The sequence below is a fragment of the Dromaius novaehollandiae genome, chromosome 9, assembly GCF_036370855.1.
Source record: "Dromaius novaehollandiae isolate bDroNov1 chromosome 9, bDroNov1.hap1, whole genome shotgun sequence".
In the NCBI taxonomy this organism is placed as follows: domain Eukaryota; kingdom Metazoa; phylum Chordata; class Aves; order Casuariiformes; family Dromaiidae; genus Dromaius; species Dromaius novaehollandiae.
Genome location: NC_088106.1, coordinates 16,562,883 through 16,590,033, shown reverse-complemented (window position 1 = coordinate 16,590,033; position 27,151 = coordinate 16,562,883). Strand labels below are relative to the sequence as shown.

At 37.0% G+C, this 27,151-nt stretch overlaps 1 protein-coding gene across 10 annotated transcripts in view; it reads right to left on the bottom strand.

The window, feature by feature from the left end:
• The window catches only part of LOC112981701 (disks large homolog 1), a 175,633-nt gene that overhangs the window by 50,758 nt on the left and 97,724 nt on the right, over positions 1 to 27,151 (bottom strand). For 6 of the 10 annotated variants that reach the window (XM_064516828.1, XM_026097544.2, XM_026097545.2 and 3 more), the window contains 8 exons: positions 22,610 to 22,708; positions 17,779 to 17,832; positions 15,104 to 15,154; positions 13,676 to 13,800; positions 10,683 to 10,852; positions 9,672 to 9,808; positions 8,908 to 9,052; positions 1,211 to 1,337 (listed from right to left, as the gene is read on the bottom strand). In XM_064516828.1, coding sequence (XP_064372898.1) covers positions 1,211 to 1,337; positions 8,908 to 9,052; positions 9,672 to 9,808; positions 10,683 to 10,852; positions 13,676 to 13,800; positions 15,104 to 15,154; positions 17,779 to 17,832; positions 22,610 to 22,708 — 908 coding nt within the window. The remainder of the gene's footprint in view (positions 1 to 1,210; positions 1,338 to 8,907; positions 9,053 to 9,671; positions 9,809 to 10,682; positions 10,853 to 13,675; positions 13,801 to 15,103; positions 15,155 to 17,778; positions 17,833 to 22,609; positions 22,709 to 27,151) is intronic. The other 4 variants (XM_026097547.2, XM_026097548.2, XM_026097551.2 and 1 more) reach the window with 1 other exon arrangement.

The window sequence follows — 27,151 nt, the reverse complement described above, 5'->3', positions numbered from 1 at the left end:
TCTTCAATCAGGTCAGCAACAAATTCCCAAATTTCACTTGCATCAACCATCAGATTCATCTTTTCAGAGTATGGTTTTATTACAAATATATGGCATAGTGAAAACATAGGTATATTGCTCTGACTTACATTAACACATTAAAAAATTTCTCAGAGAACTTAAAGACACGATATTTCAAAAAGATTATGCAAAATATCTAAACTTTTTTGGGAAGGAGGGCAAGGAAGGAGGGAAGGTATTTTCAGGAAAAAACACCTGAAGCCTTCTCTAGGTAGCCTAGAGCTTCAGCCTTCTGAAATCTACCTAGATTTCAGAAGAAACGTAAAAGTCTTTCTTTACAGTAATTTTAGAAGATAGATAAACTCATAAGCTCAGTAATGGTGTCAGCAGGTCAGAGTCACCTTGCCTAATGTGCCTGCCTAACTGCAAGTGTAAAATAACTAGGAAAGGCACATATCCAAGGCTTCCTCTTCTTCCAATACACTTAAAATAATTCTCCAATTTATTATGCTATGTATGTTCCAAGCCTGGGCAGACCCTGCTTCAAACTGAGCAATGTTATCTGTATCAGATGAGAGTATGACACAGAATTTAGTAACAACATTCTGAAAATGCAGCTTAACATCTCTATACTTACAGAACAGGAGGGTAATAAAATTAGAAAAGCTTCGCTTTTCCAGTGATAGTGGAAAAAAAAGATTAATACAATCTCCTACTGAATCAGTGAAGGAATAGTCTGTTAATAGAAAAGGATTAAGAGCTTTCTAGCCTTTCTGGATTTACCAAGCCATCAAAACAAACCCCTTCCTGTAACAAAAAAGATCTCTTGCTTTAAAATAAGCAGTAATCACTGATCCACGATAAATTCAAAACACGAACGCCTCACTTCTGGGCTGAACCACAAGCTGCTTAAACTCTGCCCTCCTGAACTCAGCTAGGAGCTATCCGGAATGATCCCTCAATCATCACCACGGTATCTGAAATCGCAGAAACCATCTCAGTCAACTCATGAAGTGGTTTGGCAGGACGTTCTGATTTTAACCCTATTCTTGCACTCATATATCATGCATTAAAAAAAGTCTTTCTCCTTATATCCATATTTGTAAGCGTTAGATTTACATTTATTTCTTCTTCAGCATTTTGCCCACAAGCACATATTGTGAGCTTTCCTGGTTAACGAATTTGACAGGTAGCTCTGTGTGTTCGTTACCTGGTAATCTCATCATCTCCGAGCACTCCCTTGGGAATTGGTGAATACCGTCCTGGCGATGCCGGGGGCAGGGCCTGTCCCAAGTAAGCAGGTGGAGTGATATGGTTGTCCACTGGCTGAGAATAGGCTTCAAAGAAGGGGGGAAAAAATAAGCAGTAAGACAGTTAATGAAAAATGCTACATTACAGCAACAGTTAAAAAACGTGACATTTTAAAGTTACACTTCTTCTAAACTGAGAAGATGCCTACCTCTTTCTTTGCAGCACTTTGGTGCAGAGCACCCTAGCATTTCTAGAATACCCCAGAACATTTTGACTATGAGGCCTGAAGGGGCAGGGATGCAACACTTCCCAGGCACTGAGCAAAGCAATCCTTCCGTAGGCAGAAGGAAGGGTGCTGGGGGTTATGTTCCACCACCAAACAGCAAACATCAAAAAACCAAGGAGAGATTATTCCACCTCTATGCTTCGAGGCAAAAAGCATCAGTTTACTAAGAGGAAGAAATAAAACCAGTGCAAAATGTACTTCGAGGATCAGTTGCCTTATTCACAGGTTTATTGATTTGTGCATGAAGAGCATGTCTTTTAGCCGAACCACAACAGGTGTAGTAGAAAAGTTTAGCAACTTAAAGACTTCAGTTGATGGAAAGCATACTATAATTCCAGGAAAGACAACCCTGTAAGTAGTTAAGAGGGTGCATTATATTCCTGTATTGGACACATCCAGTTTTTGTCTCCTATTACAAAGCATACTGTGCAACTGAAAAATGGTGTAGGTGCTTCAGGCTAAGACTGCATTAGACTAAAACAGAACAGAACATGAGATTATAACTAGAACAGTGCAGCACAGTAAGAGCAAGACTGTGGGACTAAACAGTTGGTCTTGACAACCCAATATCTACACTACTGGGCAGGGAGGAGGAAGAGGTTACTTTGGATTAGCTCTACTCTGGTTCCCTGAACTGAATGCCCGTTAGGGATTGTAGTGCTCCTGGACTGCATTTTCTACTTTAGTTTCATCTAAAAGTAATTCAGTATGGGTCTTCTGCAATGCAAACCTTCATGCAGAATGCAATTCTGCAATGCAAAGAACCAAGAATCCTTCACAAGAAGGGGTAATCTGAGAATTTCTTATTATTCTACTGCTTGATAATGTCATTTAGATCATGTAACTACAACTTTTGGAGGACAATTTTCTGTGTTTTTCAAGGAGACACTAAAAGCATTCTGAGACATATAAGTTGTAAAAAAAATCCCACGCAAACCCAACTTCAGTGCTGACTCCTCAGCACTACAGAACAAACTGTGAGCACCCAGGCTGCTAGCCAGCAATAGAGAACACAAGGGGAAGTGCTGCAGGGAACAAAAAGCTGCATGGGGGCACCAAGGTCTGCCCCCAACTGCTTTTTGAATTAGGAAAATTCTGAAATTTTCCTTCAGTTTCACATTTTTCATGTGCAACTCACTATTAAGGCCACCAGTTGAGCTTGAAGGAGAGCTAAAAGAATCTGACCACTGTTTTCTGTCTTTACAACAATCCCTGTAACTTAAGGGTACTTTTGCTTTATCAGGCATGCTAACAGAAAGACTAGAGAATGGGCTCAGCTGTTACTGCAGAAGTAAAGGGAAACTCTAACCTGGTCCTCCTCACCTCACTAAAAAAATGCCCACAAGTGCAAAATGACCTGAGGACACATGTATAAACACAGGACTGGGAGGAAGGTCATAGATTCAAAACTACTAAATGGCCAGACTTTTCTCTCTTATTCCCTTGCTATATCTGAGGCAGTACCTGACTTTCGAAGATCTGCACTAAAATCAAAACTTTCTAACTGAATAGAATGATTCAGACTGCATGACAGAAAGGACCTGTATTTCTTTTTTTTTTTTTTTAATCACGGCCTGAACATGTGGCATATACAACTTCATCAAGAGTATTTTTAAGTGAGAAATTTGTTCAATATTACAAAGAAAGAATAGTGTTTTTGCTAAAACCAACTGATCAAAGTCAAAACAGCATTCAGTGTGGAGAATCTGACAATAATTAGGAGTTCTTCAAGATGCAGGATTCATGCTGACCTCACTTCATAGAGACACTTATTGCTTCTAGCAAGAGTTGTAACACATGTGCAATTCCCTCTTCATCCTTATGCTCTCTGCAAGGATTTGAAGACTGCAGATTCTACTCCTTAATTCTGTCTGCCTGCCTCTCGGACAAGGCACAGCTTCCGTGCACAAATAACAAGTTTTGACCATTCAGTCAGTTTCAGAAGTTGTTTGTTCTCAGCCACAGCAGAATTTATGTAGTACTGATATTCTTACTGATCACTGAAGAGTACAGTAATATAGATGTGTCACAAAGATTTATACTGGAAAAAATAGGCATGTTTTTAAATACCAAAGTGATAACTTCCATGGCACTGTACACTTTTTGTTAAGGCAAAGTAGTTGAAAGAAAAGTACTACTACTGCATGTAAAAATTATTACTGTACTTTTACTGGAAAATTACACAACTAAAGCATAAAAAATGTAATGCATGCTTTATGAACTTTTCTCTAATTAGTGGAAAATGGGTTTGGATTAAAAAAGGAAATGTAGCACAGTACAGCAGCTCTGTACACACTGTTCATGCACTAAGTCTTCCCATTTCAGAAAATGAATTTACAGTTGCTTTTAACAAGCTAGTGACAGCTATTATGATTCATATTTTATAGGAAGTAATTGGATTTCTATAACAAATTTCATGTTCATTGAATTACAATGCTTCTTCTAAAACAGCATTTTAACTGTACTATGTTCAGCAGCATATGCACCATCTAATATCATCACATACTTTTATATTTAAATTTTGTACCTTTTCACCATGCAACTAAATTTGGCTATCAAGCAATATAATGAATTATTATTTCAGACCATTCCACATCAGCAATGGCTACACCCTTTATTAAAGTTCTACATATGCTAAGGTGCTTTGCAAAGTCAGGTCATTTTCCAAAGTTAGTATTCTTTAGCACTATAGAAGCTAATATGCAAGTAACTGTCTTGGATGAACAGAAAATTACAAACATAAGATTAACTTGCTAATTTAAATCACATCTGAAGTGGAACACAGGAAAATCAGATGCTTAAGGAAAACTTCCATTTCCAAATCCACCCGTCCTTGACATAACACAATTCTATACAGAAAGATGAAGACTTCCCTATTATCTGCAAACTGAAGACACCAATCTTGAGTACAATCTCTGAAGTGGGAAGTAAGAATTTTATTGCAATTTACTGTTATTACATGCTCTTCCCTTCCCATATTTATGTCATTTAAGCAAAAAGGAATTTATGTCTCCAGTCAGAAAACTTAATACCTCCCCTGCAGCATTCTACTACTTAATGCACTGTGGAAATACCGTACCAAGGCACACGCAGACAGAGGACAAATAATGTAATAATTCAACATGGATTAGTAGTCAAAAATGTATCAACACTGCCTTCAAGGGAGGTCTGTATAGGAAATAAGTCCTCTTTGTCCCTCAGAAAGGTGTAGATGCTTTTTTGAGTCTGATGTTGTACAGCACGTACTATGCAGTTAAAGTTTGTGGGGTTTTTTTAATATTGAGTTCTGGGCCTTCTCAGTAATAGTTCAACTGAATAAAAGCATTTAGACCAATAAGTTACTTGACATTTATTCCTGGACTGACTTTTAACGGCCAACAGTTATAGACAGATTACTGAAGTAATTTACTGATGACTTACTACAGAAGACTAATAGTTATGATTATCGACCACAAAGTTTAGCTCTCAGTATCTCTAGACAGCTGGATGACATCAATCCACTGGTCCATTCACCTAGAGCGCTGCTCTTCTTCCACAGTCAAGTAACATAGCTTTTGTGGAATTTTCATGTTTCCCGTACCATAAGATCTCATTTTTCAGTCCATCAGAGACTGGATGCCACAGAGGAGAACAGTACTCAAATGGCAATGTGCCCAGAAATTACAGTCTTTCATTAACTGCACTCTACATGAGTCAGAAAATGGAGATTCTTGTAAAGCAACTGTATAAGCTAACAATCCACACTTCAGGGGTTAAAAGAAATCCTGCTGAGATGACTATCAGAAACAGGCCTAGCAATCAACTACCCCAGCCTGTCAAGAGCTAGGTCAAGCTTTCATCACCCACACGTAATACAGTCTGTAGAGAGTAATACAGTCTTTAGAGCTACGGCACATAACCACGAGTCACGTTTTTCACATGCACTGCAATTAGGATTGTATCTGCTCAATGTTCAGATATCAGACAGCTCCAACTCTGCTTTAATAATGTCTTCAACATTAGTTTCCCCAAAGGCAGCCGGAAGCTGTTCATTAGCTGTGATAAACACCAAATGACTGAGGTCAGTTTCCAGCCCCAGGTACACACAGTGAAATACACTCGCAGGATCCATAAGCTTCTTGATAAACACTGCCATAAATCAGAATCTCAGGAAATTCTTGATCAAATGTCCCTCTATTTGAAGCCACTAATCTCACTAAAGAAACGTCACATCTCAAATGATGTGAGTACCTATGTGGATGCTAACTTACATGGTGCCATGTTCTGTGTCATCAGAACATCTGACAAAACTGTACTTTTGTATGGCTGGTGCTTTTACTATAGGAGTTGTAAAAGAAAAATGAATTTACAGAAAGCCTAACTACTAGAATTTGTGGACCTGGTGCTCAAGAAGTTTGGTCTTCAACACTCAAAACACTCTTTTAATACAGAGCTCACCCATAAACAGAGAAAGTGAGGCAGCCCTACAAGTAAACTTAGACCAATTCTGGGAGAAAGTGCTAAAGACAACAAAACCCTGAATTTGACGTTTTGTGGAGTCTTGAACAAGCTATCATGTCCACACAAAATACAATCACATGCAACCTGTAGCATGTTCTGCTGAGCAGACAGTATAGACTCCAACCTGGCAGGTACTGTGCACTCTGCTTGTTATTTTTATTTTAATAAAAACAAGGGGCAGTCTGGGCAGTAAGCAGTCTAGAGACATACCGAGGCAGTATACAGGGTTTTCCATCTCAGCAGTATTTGTAATGGGCATGTCTGCAGGCAGCCTCTGTGCATGTTCAGGAGAGAGCAGCAAAAGGAAGAGTAGGTACTGCCCTGTTAGGAGAGGGACTGAATTCTTAAGAACTTGGATAAGACAGGATTCTGAAGGACAAAAACATGAAAAAAGATTGCAAATACATGTTTCAGAACAGCTGCAGGTAAGTAAGTAAAGAAGAAAGATCTGAAAGCTAAAATTTGTGCTGAGTGAACCATAACCAGAAAAAACAGAGGTATGGAGAGAGCTTTAGTCCAAGCACCTTGTCAAAGATCACTGAAGGACAGAAGGCGGAAAGACTTCTAGGAGCCAAGAAATCTCTCCCGTATGATATTTTGAAAGTACCTAAACTGTTCAGGACAAAGGTCCCGAGTAGAAGCTGTTGGAGCCTGAGTGGCATAACACTTCGGAGTTTGTCTTTTCATTTCTTAGTGAACAAAAATAAAAATCCCTCTTCGTAAAAGGACAGGATGGTAGGCTGCAGAGAATGCCACAGTCTTAAGTCTGACTTAGGGGAAGAGCAACCAAATGGAAGGGAAACTTGGAAGGCAGGACAGTAGTGGGACCAAAGAGGGTCTACATGTATCTCTAGGTCATCTGTCTCCAGAAAACAGATGTGCGACTAACTCATGGATACTCGGATATTAAGCACTCAAGGCAAGCTGACAGAACATGACCTCAAGGCAATAGATTATCCTTTCCTTGATAGAAATTTACCAAAGAGCCCATGGAAATAGTAAGAAGGTATTCTTGAAGATACCAGTCTCCTTTTGGCTCTGTCACAATACAACTAGATTTAATGAAGCAAATGGCCGAACAATCTACCAGTTCAGAGAAATTCACACTCTGCATGAAAGAGGGCCTACAGCATGCCCTGATGTATAATACTGAAGTATTTAACAGTACTTATTTATACATATAGTTTGAATATATATATATTCAAATATGTATATATATAAACTCACTAGGCACCTATTTCTACTTACTTAATGGTTTTAAAACCTTGCCTGGCTCAAGACAACTTAAAGCTTTTAGGAAATGTATATTACTTCTTGTAACAGTGAACTAAAGGCATCCTGGGCTCCCTGAATTAATGGCCATGGGAACTGAACTCATGCCTCTCTTTCTAGGAATATCAAAATTCTCTGTCTTTTATCAGTGCCTGAACTACTGTACTGACGATAATCAGCTGAGCTGAGTTTGATGTCTCAATTCCTAAGTTTTGCAATCTATAGTCAGACAGTTTTTTAAAAAGATCAAAATATCATTTAACTAACAGTGAGAAAGCACATAAAAACTTAAAATGAGAATCTATATTTATATCTGACTATTCCTTTATGGTAGTCTAGTTAAGGGGTACATTTGTCAAATCCCCTTACAGGTTTCTTTCTCCTTTTTCACTCATATTGAACAGCTATCTCCTCCTAAGAGAGATAACAAGTCTTCCAAATTACTGCTGTGCTTTCTTCTTGTCCATTCTTAGCCTTTTAACAAGTTGATATTTAATAAATTGGGGCCATTTAGCCAGATTCGACAAGTATGACCTTTGCAAATTTCAGGACTGGTGCTGGGTTATTAGGCATAGGCAAATTCTCAGGGAGCCAGTTCCTTCTCTACCTTCCTCTCCCCAATCTCCTTTGAGGCCTCCTCTTTGTCCCCACAAAAGTGAATACAAATAAAGTAAATATCCCAATGACCAAGTCAACATACAGTAGTAATAAATTTACTTTTATTTCTACTTTTATTTATTTTTTTTGTTATATTATTTATACTTTTTTAAAAAAACATTTTTACGTTATTTCTTATTTTTATTTCTGTCACATCATTATCCAACAGTAATGCAATCACACCAGTGCAATACCACCAGGATCAGGTTATTTCTGTCCCAGAAAAGTCTGAATCCAAGGTGAAATGCAGGAAGACGTTCAGTTGCAATGGAAAGAGAAAGAGAAACCTCTCTTCCAAGGGAGTAATGAGAAGGTGGATTCATGGGACAAACCAGATACCATAAGGGGAAATGGTTGCTCTCTACGCAGAGAGTGGCCCAACATCAAATAAGTATAGAAATGGGGATGAAACAAATACAGGCTTGAAATTAAGATTTACAAAGAGTGGAGCATTTGAGAACATTCTTCTAACAAGAGAGTGAAGGCCTATGCAAATAGATATAAGATAGTGCAGTTATCTCCAAGAGATGATGGGCTTCAAAGAGCATCCTGTCCTTTCCTCATTTCACAGGACACTGAGGATCTATCTGCACAGTGCTACATTTGTTTCTCTTCACAACACTCAGGAGAATTCGGCATTTGTTCTCCTTGTACTCATCACAACCGACCAGAAATATTAAGTCACTAGGACTAGGCCACAGCAGTCACAAACAGAATGATAGTTACACTGTTCCTGGCTTTTCAGCAGACCAGCTCTAGGATGTTATTCTAGTTTAGGATTATAATTTTTCTAATTAATCAACTTTCTCACACTAATATCAGATTTTCACATCAGCTGGCTATAATTTTAAAAATCTTGAAACAGTTAAAATATTAAGATAGCATATGTTAAAAGGAAATAAATATGCAGAAGAGTTAACCCAAAGACAAGCTGAACTTACAGTTTGTGATATCTGGTGGGGCATAACTATCATTCATGAACATGCTGGTGGGCTTTGCAACTTTCAGATAAACAAAGTCAGATGTATTTTTTAAGGCAGTCACTGCTTCTTCATGAGTAACTTCTTCTAAGCAAACACTGTTCACCTAAAAATAAAAAAATAAACCAATTCTCAATGTAAAAGTGCTAGCTTTCACAGGATGTTCACTGAAGCATTCTACCATTAAGAGTCTGCATTATGACTCAGGTGCCACAGACAGAATTTTGAAGAATCAAAAAACAAATAAAAAAAACCCAAACCACTGTTCAAAAGTACTACAACAAACACTGAATCTAATCCAAGCAGCAATTTCACTATAGGCTGGCCAGCTACACCAGCATATGGAATTCCTCTCCATTCTGGGATTTTGTTTATTTATTTATTTATGAGAAAAATAATCCTATTGTATGCTGTTTTACATTTCAGGCACTTAGACTCCAGAAACTAATAGCAGGCATCAGTAATAAATGTTGATTACTATAGGTTTTGCAGGAAGCACTGTGCTGAATTACGTATTTCAGACTTCCTGAAACGTCTGTGGGGACCATAGTGCAGATTTAATTTTATCACCAATTTTCTAGAAGAACAATATTTTACTGATTTCTAAGAAATAATACTACAACACGATCCCCCAACTCCACTGATAGGCAGCTTAACTACAAAGTCCATATACTTAAGAGACCTAAAAGTGAATGCTCACAAAGGAAAGCGCAGCCCTTACTTACAGCTAAAAGCTTGTCTCCAATCTGAAGCTTGCCATCTTTATGGGCCGCCCCTCCTTCTATGATTTTGGTTACATAGATGCTGTTGTCTCCAGGTATATGCTGATTTCCCACACCACCAGCAATACTGAAACCAAGACCTGCTCGAAAATGAAGCGAGTACTCAAGAAACCTTTTAGCATTCACTAGATTTTAATAATTATACAAAGAACAATGCTACCTGTATCACATATATACACACATACACATAGATACACAACTGATTGATATATACACACATATACACATACACATGTGCACACGTTTTTAAAACTGTGCGTGTGTGTGTATATATATATATATACACACACACACACACTCTTATTTTATATATATATAAAATTATATATATTATATATATATATATATATATATATATATAAAAGTTCATATATATATATGAAAAGGACGTAGCTGAAAGAACACTGGGTGCCTTCCCAAGTGAACTTCTTGATTTTCCAGAATATTCTAGAAAAGCAGTAACATTTACAGAAGTTCTGAAAATAAGACTAAATGATTCACTTCATGCCTTGTGAAATACATACACAGCACAGCTACAGAGGTACTATTCATATTCAGAGAACTATTTTCCACCATTTCCACTTACAAAAGCGAAAGAATACTTTTTCCTAATGTTTTTAATCTCCCGAAGATTTTTCTAGGTAAATTCACCTGAAACATTTTACTCCCATTTATAACATGTAATGTAGTCACTTAAAGATTAGTAAGTACTATCACAAACACAATTTAGCTACTCATTTTTACTATTTGAAAGAAAAATATGCATTCTACAAGCACAATTTTACAACATGCATGCATAAGAATTCAGAAGTATTTAAGGTGCCACTGTCTTAACTTGCATTATTCTGTATTTCATAGAGCTTCATATGCAAGGTACTGCTTTATTTAGACAAATAAATGCTAAAATTAACTCCATTCTTCTAGTGAAACAGAAACTTTATACTTCTTACATACCTTTAGGGCCTTTTACAAGCTTTATCTCCACGATTTTTTCTGTGACTGGTTTTCTTCTTTTGACATACAACCGTACAATTGATCCTGCTTCTTTCAGTGCTTCAACTGCTTTGCTGTGTGTCACGTCACGGACATCCACCTCGTTTACTCGTAGAATACAATCATTAACCCTACGGACAGCAATGTGCACATTCAGCTGCTGGGTTGCAGCACACTGGACACATTAGAAGTCTAACAGTATCTTATCTAAAATACACTAACACACACAATACAGTAAGATGCATAGATTTTTCTTTGAAATCATATGGATTCAAAAGAATGCTTTAAAATTAATTATTAGAGCAGTTAGTACTTAAAAATAAAACAAACTAACTAGAAAATATTTAAATTTACCGTTTTGTCCAAAATTGAAGAGGATAGTAGGTGCATTTCAATTTAAAGAGTATTTTGACCAGAGCTTTGTACAAGCTACCTTTGTTTAGAGGTGTAAGAAATAAAAGTTTAATTCAGGAACTAAGAGGTATACAATGAGAAGACACTGGTTTTAAACCAGGACATTAACAAACTTGTATGTTGCTTTCCCTGGTTTTCACAAGTTGTTTATATATGTGTTGGCTTTCTACTCCATTTAACATGTTGCTGTAGTAACCCTGAGCTTTGACTACAGTAAGTCAAACGCCTGAACTGCCTGTCGCTAAGTTCTGCCAAATAAACCTTCCGACAATGGCCAACAAGCTAACATGAAGCCTTGAAATAAGCTCATTAAGACTAAAAACCATAAGTCAGCAGGTATTTGCACCAAAAAGCAATGCAAATTCTTGATAATACATGAGAAAGAAAAATTAGTTTTTGTTTCATGCACTGATGCAGGGGTATACTTAAAGAGTGCTATGGTTAACAGCAAGTTTTATTAATAAGAGTTATTTTTCTAAACACCTTTAACAGTGCTCTTGAAGCAAAGTTGCAAATATCACTTGTTACCATCTAAATTAATACGCCAGCAATTCCTCACCAGGTGTTACAAAGGAGCATCATCCCACAAATAAGAAGAGAGGATAATGGAGAAAGTAAATTATTCATTTGAACAAAAATTATGGCTTTCAAAGATATGCGATATCTTTGAAAGCTTAAGACACAGAATGATGATTTCAGGCATAAGAGGGCTGTTATTAAGAACAATAATCTACTGATTAGATAATCTGCCCATAGATAACCAAGAGTTACCTGTATGTTTAGCTTTTCCCTTATTAATATCACCTATAGTGGAATTTTTTCCATTTTGAAATTTATCACAGAAATTAACTAGATCTGGCAATACAAATAAATTTTTAAAGACTACATGGATTTTATTTTGGAATACGTGCTAAAATGATCCAATGGACCAAATCTCATTTAAATGCCACATTTGGCTACTATATTTGGGCAGGGACCATGTAAACTATACCAGGGAAAGAGGTTAAGTTAAAACTCAATCCTAAAACATGTATCAATAGCCAAAACAAAAAAGATAAAGACTTGAGTTGCCTTTTGCAAAAAGGCAAAAACAACAAAAATACGACTACTCCAAAAATGCAAACAAAGTACAAGAGTTATCCTAAATGAAGAAAAACAATAAATATATTTCCTGTCCTTGGTTCCTACCCGCACTAGTCTTTCAGGAAGCATTATAAGAGACAATTTAGTGAAGGAATATTCGGTTTTAGGGTCAAGGCCATTTTAGGCAGGCAAGTCCAAAATTTAATTTCTAAATATAACCATCAGTTGCTTCCTAATGCTGTGTATGTCTACAACTGTCTGATTTTCAGCAGTGCTAAGCTTTGTAGCACTTAAGTTTTGACAGGATTCACCAGCCAATGTTCCCCTGCCCTCCACTCACTGCCAGGACCCAATCTGAGTGAGATCTCAAACATGATCCCTGCACCAGGTTACTTACAGGACAGAGGTGGTACTATACTCAGGGCACCAGGCTATGCAGTGAGTGCAGTGATGTAAGTGGATCAAAATGAACTCTTTTGAATGCTCTCTCTCTACTTGCCAGAAGTCCTAAGCAGAGAGCTGAAGTACAGCTTTCCACTGCATTCTATCTTCTCTGCTAAGACTCATCTCAACTCATGCAGTATTTAAAATTGTGCTGTGACAGTAAAAGACAAGCTTATTCAGTGATTACATTAATATTAATTCACTTAAGTATTAACTAGAAGTCTTGAATTTTTAAGTGGAGGTGGAAGGATGAGCACAAGAGAAAAGAGGGAGGACAGAAACACAGTGCATGCTATCCAGCATTACTTGCTGTTATTAATGGCTCTTTCACCCATTTTTGTTTGGCAGCTCATCATTTTACTGGCTTCTACAACCTCTGCACAATTTATAACGTGAGACAGGAAACATCTATCAGCTACCTTAAAAAATACATTCAAATATAATGTGAACTTGGACTCAATACAGCTTAAAAATAAAGTGCATGTGGGAAAAGAAGTAGGGTAGAAAGTTACCCTAAACTGCTAGAAGAAAGTAACTTAAAGAAGTTGAAGGCTTCTAACAACCCACTACTGACATCCCACTTGGATTCAGTAGTTTCGTCAGAATTAGAAGATTCATATGTACATTTGCAAAACCAGAGACATGGGGAGTGGGATCAAATATATCCCTGTATCATGTAAGTGATATTGATAAACTGTCCAAATTAATTCCTTGAGAAGGGTACATTCAAAATCAGAACATCAAAAGTTTACCAAATTAAGGATTACAGAACATTTGGCAAAATCAATTTATACCATAGAACTGAGAAGGTTAAGTTCACTTAAGATCACTTAACTGCAAATTTCTTGGAAGAAAAAATTTCAGACCACCTAATTAAATATTTTGTAAATAGTGAAAATGTTTAATAAAAGCTTAAAGTGTTATGTGATATCATAAACTGAGAACAACTGAAAATGTTTATTCTACTGTTTGGAAAAAAAAAGTTAGCAATACAACACAAAAAATTGTCATACCGTAATCTTCCATCCTGTGCAGCTGCACCCCCAGCTATAATTTTTGTAATGAAAATACTTGAGTCATCCCCAATATGTGGGTTGTCTGTTCCACCTGCAATGCTAAAGCCAAGTCCTGAATTTCCCTAAAATAAGAGGAAAAAATAAAACCTTTTATGAGGGGAAAAGAATAGATTTCTCCAATAAAGTTAATACATCTATTTGATTCAATATGATACCAAATGTATATAATCTTCAACCGATAAAAGCATTATTAAAAGACATTTGACATTGTAAAACTGTATGCTACATATAACCATATTTAATACATAAATGTAATCATATGAAATACATACTTGCTTCCACAGAAGCAAGCAGGAGGTCAGACTGTGGCACTGTAAAAGCTACAATGCCACCACCATCGCTTTTTCATTGAACTAAACCTGACAAGCTAGACAAGACTTCCCTCTCCAGTGAGAGTTCTTTGAGATTATTCCCACGAATATTTGTTCCTCACTAGGTTATTAGTGACCAATTATTTTCTCCCCCGCCAAAATCGCCCAACTCATTCCTGTCACATATGTAGTATGTCCTCATAGATGCAGAGATTCAGACTGAGACCTTCTGCTCAAAGGTTGCCTGCCCCTATAGTTGACTGCGAGGCCTCTTCTCTGCCTCAGCACAGCCAGAACTGTACCGGTATCCAGTGTAACCGTGACTTCTTTCTTTTGGTTACAGTGCTGTTCAAGAAAAGAGAACTGTAGCAGACCTTTACATTGTAAACCTAACAAAGCAACGCATATGACAGTGTTGTTTCTAATCTCAACTAGTGGCCTGAATCTCTATACAAAACAAAACTTACTTGTATAATTAAAAGCCCTGTTACAGATTGCAATATGAAATTTAATCACAATTTGCACTATCCTTTCAAATTCTAGATAAGGCGGCTAAATGCAGTATGTCTCAGTTGGTAAGCCTTCCATCATTTTACTATTAATGGTCAAGGATATTAATAAAAGCCTCTACCCCTGCTCCAGTAATGATAAATATCAAAAGATTTGTTTTTAATTAATGTTTAAAGGACCTGTGCCTCTCAAAAAGACAGCAGAAGAGAAGCGTCAGGATTTCTGTCAACTTAAATTTGTCTAAATTGTCAAGAAAGCACAGAGAGACTGAACAAACTGCAGTTCAGCTACCAATACAATATTAAACGATTGAATATTATACTGCAATTAAGTGAGGACAAAAATATCTTTCCCTTCCATACACACTCAACATTGCGTGTGTTTTTTTTTAAATTTAGCTTAAATACCTAAAATACCTACAAAAAAAGAGTAAGAATTGTTTTGGATTGCCTTTTAACAGTGTGCTATCAAAAGAGATTAATTTTTTGTATTTAAATATCATGAGCCCCATTTCAAAATAGAGTACAAATGTTTAGCATATTACCCTTTCAAGAGTAATTTCTTCATATTCATAATCTGCATCTGTGCCATTGACCTAAAACAAAAGAAAAGACAAACATTTCTGGAGAATTTTAGACTTTACACAGGACACAGTTTGTTAGGCTGGCAACTTGCTCCCACCAAATCCCAGCTGATTCACCCTGCTCAGAGAGCTTAGAAAGGGCTTGTGATTTTCCATTCTCCCCTACATGAATTATCAGACATTTCTCAGATATTAGCTTAAATACAAATGTTCCAGAGAACAGACTGTTTGACACAGATATTCTAGAGCAGGGGTAACAAAGTTATATACAAACAGAACAGTATTTTCAAAGTATTGCTCCTTGCTGACCAGAGAAAATCAAAGACAGGTGCTTTAAAATAAGCCTTTTTGTATGAACTCACTAAAAAAAACCCCAAACAAAAACACAAAAATCATACCTATCCACCCACCACACTGACGACTGAAAAATGTTTAATCTGAAAAATCTAATACTTTTGCTGCCTACCTATTCCAGCTGAACAGACTCAAGAAAGCATGTACCCCACACATCATTTTTCACTAGAAATGAGTAATGCTTCTCTAAAGCAGCATTTAGCAAATGTTTATATTACTATTTATCATGCTAAGTATCTACTAAAAATCTACAAATTATAACAAGACTAAAAACCTGAAGAGCTTATAAGATTATTTTGTAAGCAAGAGCCTCATAGTCTTCATGTGGAAACAATATTCATTGCTGCCTACAGAACTAGGATGCAATCAAATAACAGAATTGAGAAATATCTAAATTCAGTCAAATATCTGAATTAAGTGTTGGGACTCTTTACCATGAACATAACATTAAGATTTTGGTTAATTACTAAGATTATTTTGGACTTCAAAATCTTTTGTTCTATGTATACCTAAGAGAGCATTCATAACATACAGCTATAGGTTAATTTGCTATTTCAAGCATTTTAGGATGAAATATTTAACAAGCTAAGAGACATAATTTATACCACTGTTTTACAAAGCATCTTGTCTGTTCTAAAGTCTTCTAAATCTCACAATCTTTGTAGTCTTAACATACTATTGAAGTCTTTACAAAGATGTAAAAACATACATACATAGTAGCTTTTTCAAATTTGTACAATTTTCTAGCAGAGAATAAAAAGGGAACCTCCTTTTATGAAGGATTAAAAAAAAAAAAAAAAAAAAGCTTATTTGTGGTTATTTTTTCCAACCCAGTATGAGCTCGAGTAACAGAGTACTTGCTGAGCAGCTTTACGATCCAGATAGCGATAACTGTGGTCTGACCACTTGTCCCTTGCTGACTTTGTAGATTCACATTTTGTTTTTTTTTTTTAAATAGAAAAAAGGTTTAGTAGTTAAGATTTTGATGATTCATGATGTGGTTACCTCGCAGGTATGATTTTACACTATGTATCACCTAACAATACCATTACCTACGTGACTGTGAACCTGGAAAGGTATTGCTTTACTCAGCCGCCTATGATTACATAGCAGGTTAGATTACAGATGGTTACAGGTTTGTTTGTTTTACACTCACTGCAAACTGATAACTTAGGTATCTTATAATTCTGAGTGTCAATTTGTTCTGTTAGTTCTAGCTTCTCTTCCAGCTTCTGTTATCTACCATCCCCCCAGTGCCCCTATCAGATGGGGCCATCTAAAATGTGAATGCCTATTTTTTTAATCCCATATCCTCTCATTTTGTGTGCAGAGGAAGACACCTCACATTCAGTATTTTTTTCTAAACCTTATCTGCATCATATCAATAGAACAAAGGGCCTCCCTACACTGCAGATACAGCTGGGATCTTTCTGGTCAGAGGCAACGTTGTTCATAGACTTTGGTCTAATTTGTGAGTCAATTATGTCACTGTACTAGTCTTTTTATTCTTCTATTTAATCTGTTAATTCATGCCTTTGTCTTGAGCTACTGGAGCTTCTTTCTAGCTATTTTGATAAGCAGCAATGCTTTGATAAGGACAAGATTTATTCTTCTCTACTCACTAATACCAGTACCTAAAGCAAATACAATATAAAGGAACTAGTACAGATATCAACATGGTTTAGGAAAGCAACAGGAAAGTGGGATACAAGTACCTATGGGAGAAAGGTACAGGAGGAAGTTTCAGACTTAAAACCAATGTCAAACTTCTATACATTCCAAAGCCTGTTTCTGTCAATAGTATTCCTATCAAAAAACATATACTGCCAAACACTAGTTTTAGCCTCCTCCTAACCACGCTTACTAGCTTGACGTTTCAAACAGAACCAACACATTTTTGATGATCATTTAGAGCACTAAAATTTTAAGTACAGCCCCTGCATTAAGTGTTTTATCAAAACTGCAACCAAAATGGCATATTAAATATTAAAACATCTGACTGTACAACTAAAGAGCTTGTCGCCTAAGGTTAATTCAGTATCCAAACAGCTGCATTTTGCACTGTCACACACAGTGATACCCACGGAACCTTCCCCCGGAATCTACCAAAATTTTTTCATGAAACAGCTATTTAAGGATTTCGGATAAACATTAGGACATCTGAAGAAACTGTGCATCGTAAGAGAGGTAAAATAGGGTTTATTTATCAGTAACAACAGATCCAGACAACTACATACACAAAAATATTATCTAAAGTTGCAATTGAAAGCAAACAAACTTACATATGTTGGAGTCTCCAGAGAATCTGTATTCACCAGTACTGGAGGGGGATTTGCCTTTAAAAGAAGAACAAATATTATAAAATATAAGAGAAAACAATACTAATGAAAATTACACCCCATTTGATTTGCTTAGTTTCTCAAAGTTTTGTTAAAATGTGACCTCAACTAGAGAATCTGAAAAATTGACTTCTTCTGAAACCCTTGTTTCTAGCCTCTTGACCTGGGCACCATGCTTTCACCCCACAAAACACCCTTCCAAAACTACGAGTCCATGTATTTTACATACAAACTCTATCATTTATGATTCTGTTCTTTGAAAGAAAGGAATCACTCTCTCATTTAACACAACATCAATTATCCTAGTACCTGTGATATGACATTCAGAAGTTGCTTCACTGGCCAGTGTTCTAAAACCAAATTTTGGTGGCTTGGGTTCCCCGTTCTTTTCCTACCAATATTTCCCCCCCACCCACACTGGGGAATTGCAGACTTACAGAAACACAACCTTATGGAAGTAAAAGATCTACAGAACTGACTTGGGAAAGCAAGTCCATGTCAGTAGACATTCATCCACTATACAGCAGCATGTGCTTCCATCAGAAATTTTTGATGGATTTAAAAGTTAGAAAAAGTTGGAAATTACTGCTGTAGGAATGGAAAATGGCATAGCATTCATGTTAGCTAGGGACTGGGAAAATAAGCAAACATTCCTGTTCTCCTATGTTGAGAATGTTACCATGAAAAAAAGAGGCTTTCACTGAAAGAAAATCCTTTCAGATGAACAAATTTCCTGTTTTTACATTGATTATCTGCCTTTAAAATTGGTTGCAGACAAGGTTTTGTTTGGTTTTGGTGGTTTTTTTTAATAGATTAGGAAGAGGCTGGGTGGAATAAAACACTTTTTGGCCCTCATCCTAACTGCAGGCACAAAATGAGAAGCCAGAGGTTTTTGAATTCATTCTCGAGCAGGTTATAACTAGGTGCTCTTCTCAACTGACAAAGTAAGAAACTTCCAAGAACTAGAGACAATGATTTTGTGAATGCCTAGCATCTAGACTGCTTTAAAAAATAAAGTAAAATATGTACAGATATATTCCTGACCCCAAAAGCCGCTGGGATATTAAGTCCAATATGAGATATACAAGCCTGGTGGCACACCACAGAAAGTAATCTCCTTACTACTTTAAGCAGATATTCTTACAGATAAGAAAAAAGTGACATTCTTGATTATTTCTTTTATATATATATAGAGAGAGACACATATATATATATATGTTTATATACATATATACACACATATACAAAACAAATTTAGGGAGAGTAAAACATGCTGTAATAAAAGAAATTATTAAACACAAAGATAAACTTAAGGCTTACAAAACCATGAAGATTTTGCTGACCTATTCATATAGGTAACATATAGAAACTGCAGTCTCACGACCATGACAACATACTACTGAAAATTTCATGGTTTTGAAAAGCCCCCAATTTATAAAACAAGAAAACCAGACCAAAGTTATTTCTGAAAGTTTGGTCAGATGTTCTTTACATTTTGTTCAACTTCTGGAATTTATTTTAGCATTAGAATTCTGTAACAGCAAAGTAATTCAACAAAAGCAGTGTCAGTGAAGGCTAGTTTCCTATGAACCTGTTTGAGGCTGACAGCCTGTGTGTTTTTTCCTGTCTAAAAAAAGACGAGGAAAACAAGCTAAAACAAACTGCGACCAGTAGCTGAGTTTTCTATGTGAACAGTATGTTTCAAGACAGAAGCTAGCCAACAGACGCTAGGCATCTTCCACAACTTCAGTTCTTAGTAGTCCCCCTGCCTTCGTTTGTATTTTATGGCAGGAAGTAACAATTTTGCATCATTTCCCAGCAGCAAGAGGAGGTTGGTGCCGGACATTGCACATGCGGGCCTGGACACTGCAAAGATGCAGGACAATATGTAGCTCAAACACCAGCTGCGCAGAAGGGAGCACTGCTGTGCCAGCCTGCTGTGCAAGCGTTCTCCAAATCACCCCACCACTTGCAGCTATCGCGCCGCGGCTCCGCCAAACGGTCAAGGCCATTTGACAGGTCTGTTTGCAAGCAGACTAAGGGCTTGCCTAAGGGGAAAAACGGCCAACAAAACAGGGAGGTTTATCACAAAAACATGTCTGCCAAATCCAGAGCTCATGACTTTCCATGGTACTTTATAATTGCTTATAATTGGCTGTGATGCAGAATTATACACGTAATTCCATAGGGCCTCAGGAGCCCGAGGCACTCGTCACACAGCTGCTGCTGTTCTCCTCGTAACCAGCCCCATCAACAGATATGGGCACTGCCCCTGCCATGCCAGCTAAGCAGCCTTCTTCAGTCAAGGATAATGTATATATACACACATAGCATTAATTATTATTTAATTTGTTTAACAAAATTTTAAGTTTAGTCTACTGGCAAGTCCCTGGAATGAAGCGTTATTAGAGCCCGAGTTAGCTTTATCCAGCAAGCGGAGAGCAGCGGCGCACTGGCCTGCCCGAGGTGGGTTGCTGCAAATGCTGCTGGGCACAGGATCCCTCTTGAGGAAGGGAACAGCTCTGAAACTAAGCTAATTTCTGGCCTGCCGGCTGGGAATAGTATGGGTGATGACTTCACATAAACACATATCTGCTAGAAACTGGACCATGCAACAGTAAAACAGTAAAAACTTGCAATCATTACTGGCCTAGGTAAAATTTAAATTCATAATAGAGTTAAAAGGATTACTCCCTGTTGCACGTCGAGTTGCAAAGCTTGAAAGTGAACTTCAAGAAAAAATACTGACTTTTAGACTACAGAAAATATCCTTGTTATTATCCTTCTGGAGAGTTTCGTTGCCTTTTAAAGTTAACAAACATCTGTTACCAAACAACCTAAGTTGCCTTTTTTTTTTTTTTTTTTTTTTTTTTTTTTTTTTTTTAAGGAGTGCACCCACTGTTTGAGATTTTTGCACTGAAAGTCATCAAAAAAGTCATAATAAAAGCAGAAAAATCACATCTTTGATATGTAAAAATAACTTCTATCCTAAGTTATCCCATAGCTGGCCATGCTGTGATCACATCTTCAAGGTTATATGCATGATATTAATGTTAGCACGTTTACTGCTTTCACTTAACGTCAATACCAAAAAAGCTTTCAAGAGACAAGCACTTCAAAATGTGATGATCCAGAAGGAAGGCTCTATAAGGCAGAAATATATTCGGAACAGAGATGGAGGGGAAAAATCCTTTGTATTCTAAATGCCCACCAAGCACACTAATACCAACAAGTGGCCAGAAGGAAAAATAAAAAATAAAAATAGTAATAAGCAGCTACATCCTTCCAGCCTTCATCCAGGGTGCAATGGCTCCACCTAAAAGCATTATGTGAAAACACAAAATACTGTTCTCTTTTCTTTCCATTCCTTTGGAGTTTTTTCTTCAGCTACTTCACAACCGATTAGTATGCTTATATACAAAAATATTTTTATTTTAAATGGAATAAAAGCTGCTATAAAAAAAAAGATGGGATAGGCCCCATAAAAAGAGTAACGCTTCCTTTTTCTCTGCCCCTTTCGCTTCTTCCTTCAGAGATGCAGGAAACTAAAAATTACCAACGATAACGGAAAAAGTCTCATGTTACAGGCATATGGCAGAATTCAGATCCTATGTTTTCAGCAGCACTCTACAGTAAAATACTACATAGTTTTGGCAGCAACTAGAAGATATAATGTAAGTGATACGTAAAACAGCTAATGATGGAGTTTGAGGGAGTTATGAACGATCAAAACAAGTATGGACCCAATGCTAACTTGGGCACAGTACTTTCTCTAGCAAAGTGCTGTTCTGATCAAGTCTGTATCATAAATATCCATTCTTTGCAGTATTTTAATCTGTGTACGCACATACATGTGTACATATAATATGTATATTCCATAAACACAGACAAAATGAAACCGTAAATAATTTCCTGTCTGGAAGAATGAAGAAATTGTAATTAATTCCAAAGGCAACAGACTAAGACCTGCTTCTAAGACCAGATACTGAATAAAGTAGATGGCTTACACACACAAACACACCCTTTTCAGAAAACAACCTGCTTTATTTTTTTCTGACATTCAGTATCTTGTTAGTAGGATGTTGTTACTTATGTGGCCTTTAATAATTTGTATTATTCATTTCATTGTGGTTTTTATATGTTCCAGTCATATTTGGGTAGCTCATTCCCTCTCAGACAGGAAAATTCACACTCATGAATTACAAACGCTCGCTCGTTTTACTTAGAATCCAAATTCATTTACTTCGAAGACATTTTAGAAAGCATTTTCAAGTTTGATATGCAAACACAAAGACTTCGCAAGCAATAACTTGCAGATGATTCTCGAATGTGTTTTTACAAGTGCGACACATGGATTTCAAGTATATTGCCCATCTTACAGTAATATTTCTCTTCTACCTTACTGATTTTGTCAGAAGTATAGCAGTGGGTTTTGTTTTTTTTTAAGCAAGTTTTGTAAATGCCAATCCAATTCAGAATGAACAGCAAGACAGGAAACAAATCCTTACAGCTTTCAAGCATGTGTTTAAAAGCTATTTAAAGAAAGGAAAGGGCAATGCCACAGAAATACCGATGAAATAGCCATAAGAATCACATATACTCTTACTCTGAAAACATCAGAACACATAAGGAACTCCAGCGTATTACTAATTTAGCTATTTCATGGTCTCTCAGACCTGTGTGTGACTATACCAAAAAGTTAAACAACAATGAATTAAATTCAATAAATAAAAAGTGGAACAAATTTAAACAAACAAACAAAAAGAATAAAAACCTGTGGTATGGTAGATGGGATGACAGTGGTCTCAGCAGGGACTGGAGGGACAGGGATCACAGGGACAATGGGAGAAGAGGAAGGAACAGCTTCTGTGGGCTAAAAATCACCAATAAAATGTCAAAAATAAAGTCAAACAAAAAGTCAAAACAAAAAGCATTCAAATTTAACAGCTTTTTATTTTTTAATACTCAACAACAAATTGATTTAAAGACTATAAAGGCAACTGAAAACAGACATCCTTAGCCGCATTGTATATGATGGTGCATTCCCAACAATATGCTTATGTTAAAGACTCCAGAAAGATATTCACATAATTTATTCATACCAACTTACCTTGCAGTACAGAATAGCAAGACTTTGGGGTCCAACAGAAAACCTTTTCATGTCAATCGACAGGCTCAGACTTTATGGGAGCTGCTTTCAAAGCAGAAGCCCTTCATCATTATACAGTAGCAACAGAAGGAGGGAAACAGTCATTCAAGCTGACAGTACCAAACAGCATGAAAGACCGTAACGCACACTCATTCCACCTTTTCAGAGCTCTTCATATAGGTTTACTATACAAACATAGCACACCTCCTTCAGTCTAGTAAGAATTTGCATTTTGCAATTTTAGTTAAAATAATAAAAAAGCTGCTGACATAAGCTGCAAGGGAAGCAAGGTTATAAATAGCATTCTGGGCTAAACATTGATTCAAATCATTTTGAGATGTTAAGATACTGGTTATCAGCAAGCTGTCAGCAACAGAAACTACTGGCACCTATAACCAAACTTTAAGCTGAACTATGGATCAAAGCTCTTGCAACTTAGTTTTTCCAGGACATTCTTGTGATCTTGAGATAAGCTGAAGCTCAATGAGAAACATAAGAAGAATTACTAAATCCTGAAAAATCAACAAAAAACCCAGAACATGAAAGTATTAAAAATATTTTAAAGGATTCAGATGTTTTAATAAACAAGGCAAGATACTTCAATAGCACAAACCAAATTAAACAGCAAAAGCAAAGATGAAAGAAATTTAACACCACCCAAGAGTAGCAGCCCCTACTAGAAGTATGTATTATATTTATACAGGTGTTTTCAGCTCAAAGTCAATCTATCCAAAGTGAACAGCTGATAAAGTTGTAGTTATTGAAAGATGTAAAAACACATGGAAAGATATGTCTGGTAACTTGAAAGATTAATACTAACAACATTTAAACATTTTTATATCTATGGTCAGTTGTACAATCTTTCAAGTATTAAAAAAATAAATGGAATCTAAATTGGTCTAAAGAACTGATAATAGCTATTCCCCAAGGGACACAGCACATGCTCAGTGCAACAGACCTCCAGTTACTTAGAGGACAGATCAAATGAACGAGTTTGAGCAATTAAAGTAGAGCCTCACATATGCAGAGAAATAGGCCAGCCCTTTAACTTTGCCTTATTCCAAAGTGAGCAGCTTCAAACACATGCACAGAATAAAAATCCTATTAATGAAAATTTCAGCTATATGCATATTACATGTCAAAACATAACACAATGCTATGAAAAGTTAGTCATTGGTAGGTTATAAAACTCCAGTTTTACAGGTGTCACTCCTGGAATAGGAGATAAAAAACAAAACAAAAAACACAACCACATCCACAGTCCCACCATTTTAAGTCATTCCAACTATTGCAATACTTACCAAATTGTTCTTAATACTGACCACATACTCTCCTACCATCGGAATTAACAAAATAACTGACAGGGCAGTAGCTGATCTCATCATGGGCCAGACAGCCTGCAGACCCACCTTTGCACCAAACACCAGTCTTATTTCCCCGCTTTGTTCCTCGTCTCAGTGCTTAACTCCTTCGCTCTCTCTTGCAGCTTCTCATTACCCAATGCCTCAAGAACCCTGCCCAAGCAGTCCCAATTTTTATCCTTATTATTTTAAAATTTGCATTTTCAAAGTCCTTTTATTCTTTAAGGTTCCAGCCTCATAAGCTGATACTGTCACTGCTGTATTTGTCATTTGTGCTGTCAATTTAGTATCCAGACTCTTAAAAACCCTTTTGCTGCTTGGCCAAGCTCAATATGAATCCTTCTTACAAGTCTCCTCTACTACCATGTGAACGAAGGAAGAGGTGAAAACCTCGCCAATCCTTTTCACGGGATATGCAAATCAGAATAAGACGAAACTGTCTTCATTTGAACATGAAAGCTTCCTGGAATATAATAAACTGATGTAGGTGCTACAGCTGCCACACGGAAGGCAGGAAACCAGAGCAAAGCAAGCACAGTTCTGCAATACACTTAGGGTATATTGAATTTTACTGCTCATCTTAAAATTCACACATTACGCAGGAGGAAAAAATCATCCAAATACTTCCAAGTTTTCAATTAAACAGGAATCATAAAGGATTTCTTTAATAACCCATCTTAAGTAAAAAGCCTCACTTTAACTTTAAAAGCCCTCTTTCGCCTTACACACAATTCCTCTACCCTTGCATTTGATACAGACTGAAGTACGACGTGAAACTAAGTAACTTTTGGAAAAGAGTTCGACCAACCAGAACAGGTTTGATGGAGAGCTGCAAAGATGACTAAGGGAACAAAGATCTCATATTTGAAGACAAAGAAAACAAGTGTGTGGCCTGGTTCAGTTAGCAAAACAAAGGCTTAAGAAGACACTGCATTCCTCTCCTAAATACATGGGTGGAAGGGAAGTTTTAGACTGGCAATGGGTTATATACAAATACCACAGTATACAATAGAAAATAGCACACAATATTGGTGAGGCATCGTCTCGGGTCTGTGCACGCCACACACGCCACTCAGTTGTACCCTCGCCCACGCTGCCTTTTCTCCCAGAGCTGGGGTAGTGCTTACCGTATAGCCTCTCACCCCAGGGTGGGAGCACAGACAGTTCACACTTTGTTTCCTTTCCTTTCCAAACACCAGTACCCCTTACCCGCCTTACAGCGAAGCAGAAGAACAAAGTTTTTAGATGTGTGAGGTCTGCAAGCTGTAGAAAGCGTGCAGATCAGGAAGAGAGTCATGCTGGAAGGTGGGAGGGAAGCAAGAGGACACTATATAATCCAAGAAAGAAGGGGACCCAAGCAACCCTGCAGTATCTACACTTTTTCTACTGCCCCATCACATCCCCTTGGAAAAAGCCCTAGCAAGACCAAATCAGCTAAGGTGAGGTGAGGGAGAAAGGTGAGCAATGGAAGAACTATTCCTGTTCCCAAACGCAGCACCCAAAAAGCTATTGATCACTTAAGAGCTAAAGAACAATAAAAGAAATTACAAGATTTCTAACCATCAAAGCAAGACAATCTGGAACATCTTTCTAAACAGAAGGAGAACGCTAATTATATTTTAGTATGGAGCATGACCAGCCTGACAAGGATTAGATGGTACAGCTGCGAGAGCAGCTGAAGAAACTTGAATCACCTTGGATGTCTCTTGCCACGCTCTGCTTCCCAGGAACTTCCAGAAAGGAACATTTTTAATGTTTAGGGATTCTCCAAACTAATACACTGAAGTAGTCTGAAAACTCAAAGCTTATCCCCAAAATAGCTTTAAACAAAGATGTCTACGACCACAGCATTTAATAATTCTGGTTTAAATAGACACAAACTGATCTAAGCTACAAGGGAAATAATAGGCCTATTTAAAAGTTTATGTTGATTATATATGAACTATGTTACACAATCAAATGGATCATCACATATAGGAATGCTTGACTTGAACAATAACAGAGTCCTTCAGCCTAACAAAATGTATGAATGACTATACTAAAAAGTAATTCTGTTAAAACACCATGGTAAAACTTGGAGAAGAAAAACAAAGCAAACCAGGACTTTCCTCCCTTGCAGCAAATTACTGTAGAAAACAAAACACTGTAAACAGCACAACGATCCTTACGGAAAAACACTGATCAGAAGTATTTCTTTACCCATCAGCTTTCAATTTCATACATCACATCTTTGATTTCTGATTATGAACTAGAGGGGAAAAAAAAGTAATTGAAACATTAAGTCTGTAGAAAGAGTAGGGATAAAACTACAGAGAGAAAAAGTGTGGCACATTTCATTCAGCCTGCATCAAACCCACCTTGTCTCATTTCCCAAGAAGCATAAAATCTTATAAAAACACGTATCTATAAAGGCTGAGTACAATACATACCTTTTCCAAAGAACAATTAGAGCATGAGCCATCAGACACCCAACCACTAGTAGCTTTTACTTTTGCTGTGCTTTTTGTAGGGCTCTTTTTTACACTATCACGCAGGTTTGTAAATTTTCCTCTGTGTTTTGAAGAGGCTGGCAGGGTGGCTGAACTAAAAGACGCATGAGTGTTCGGTGCCTGCTGCTGCTGCTGGAGAGGCTGTTTTGGCTGCACAGGAAGATTTTGACGAGTTTCCATTCTGGGGCTCCTTGTTAAATCAGTTAGTTTGAGCATTTCCATTTCATGCTCATCTGCAGCACCACAATATTTGTTGCTGTGACAGTAAGCAGTCATGAAACTAGCAATACAAATAGTCCTTTTTGAAAAAAAAAGGA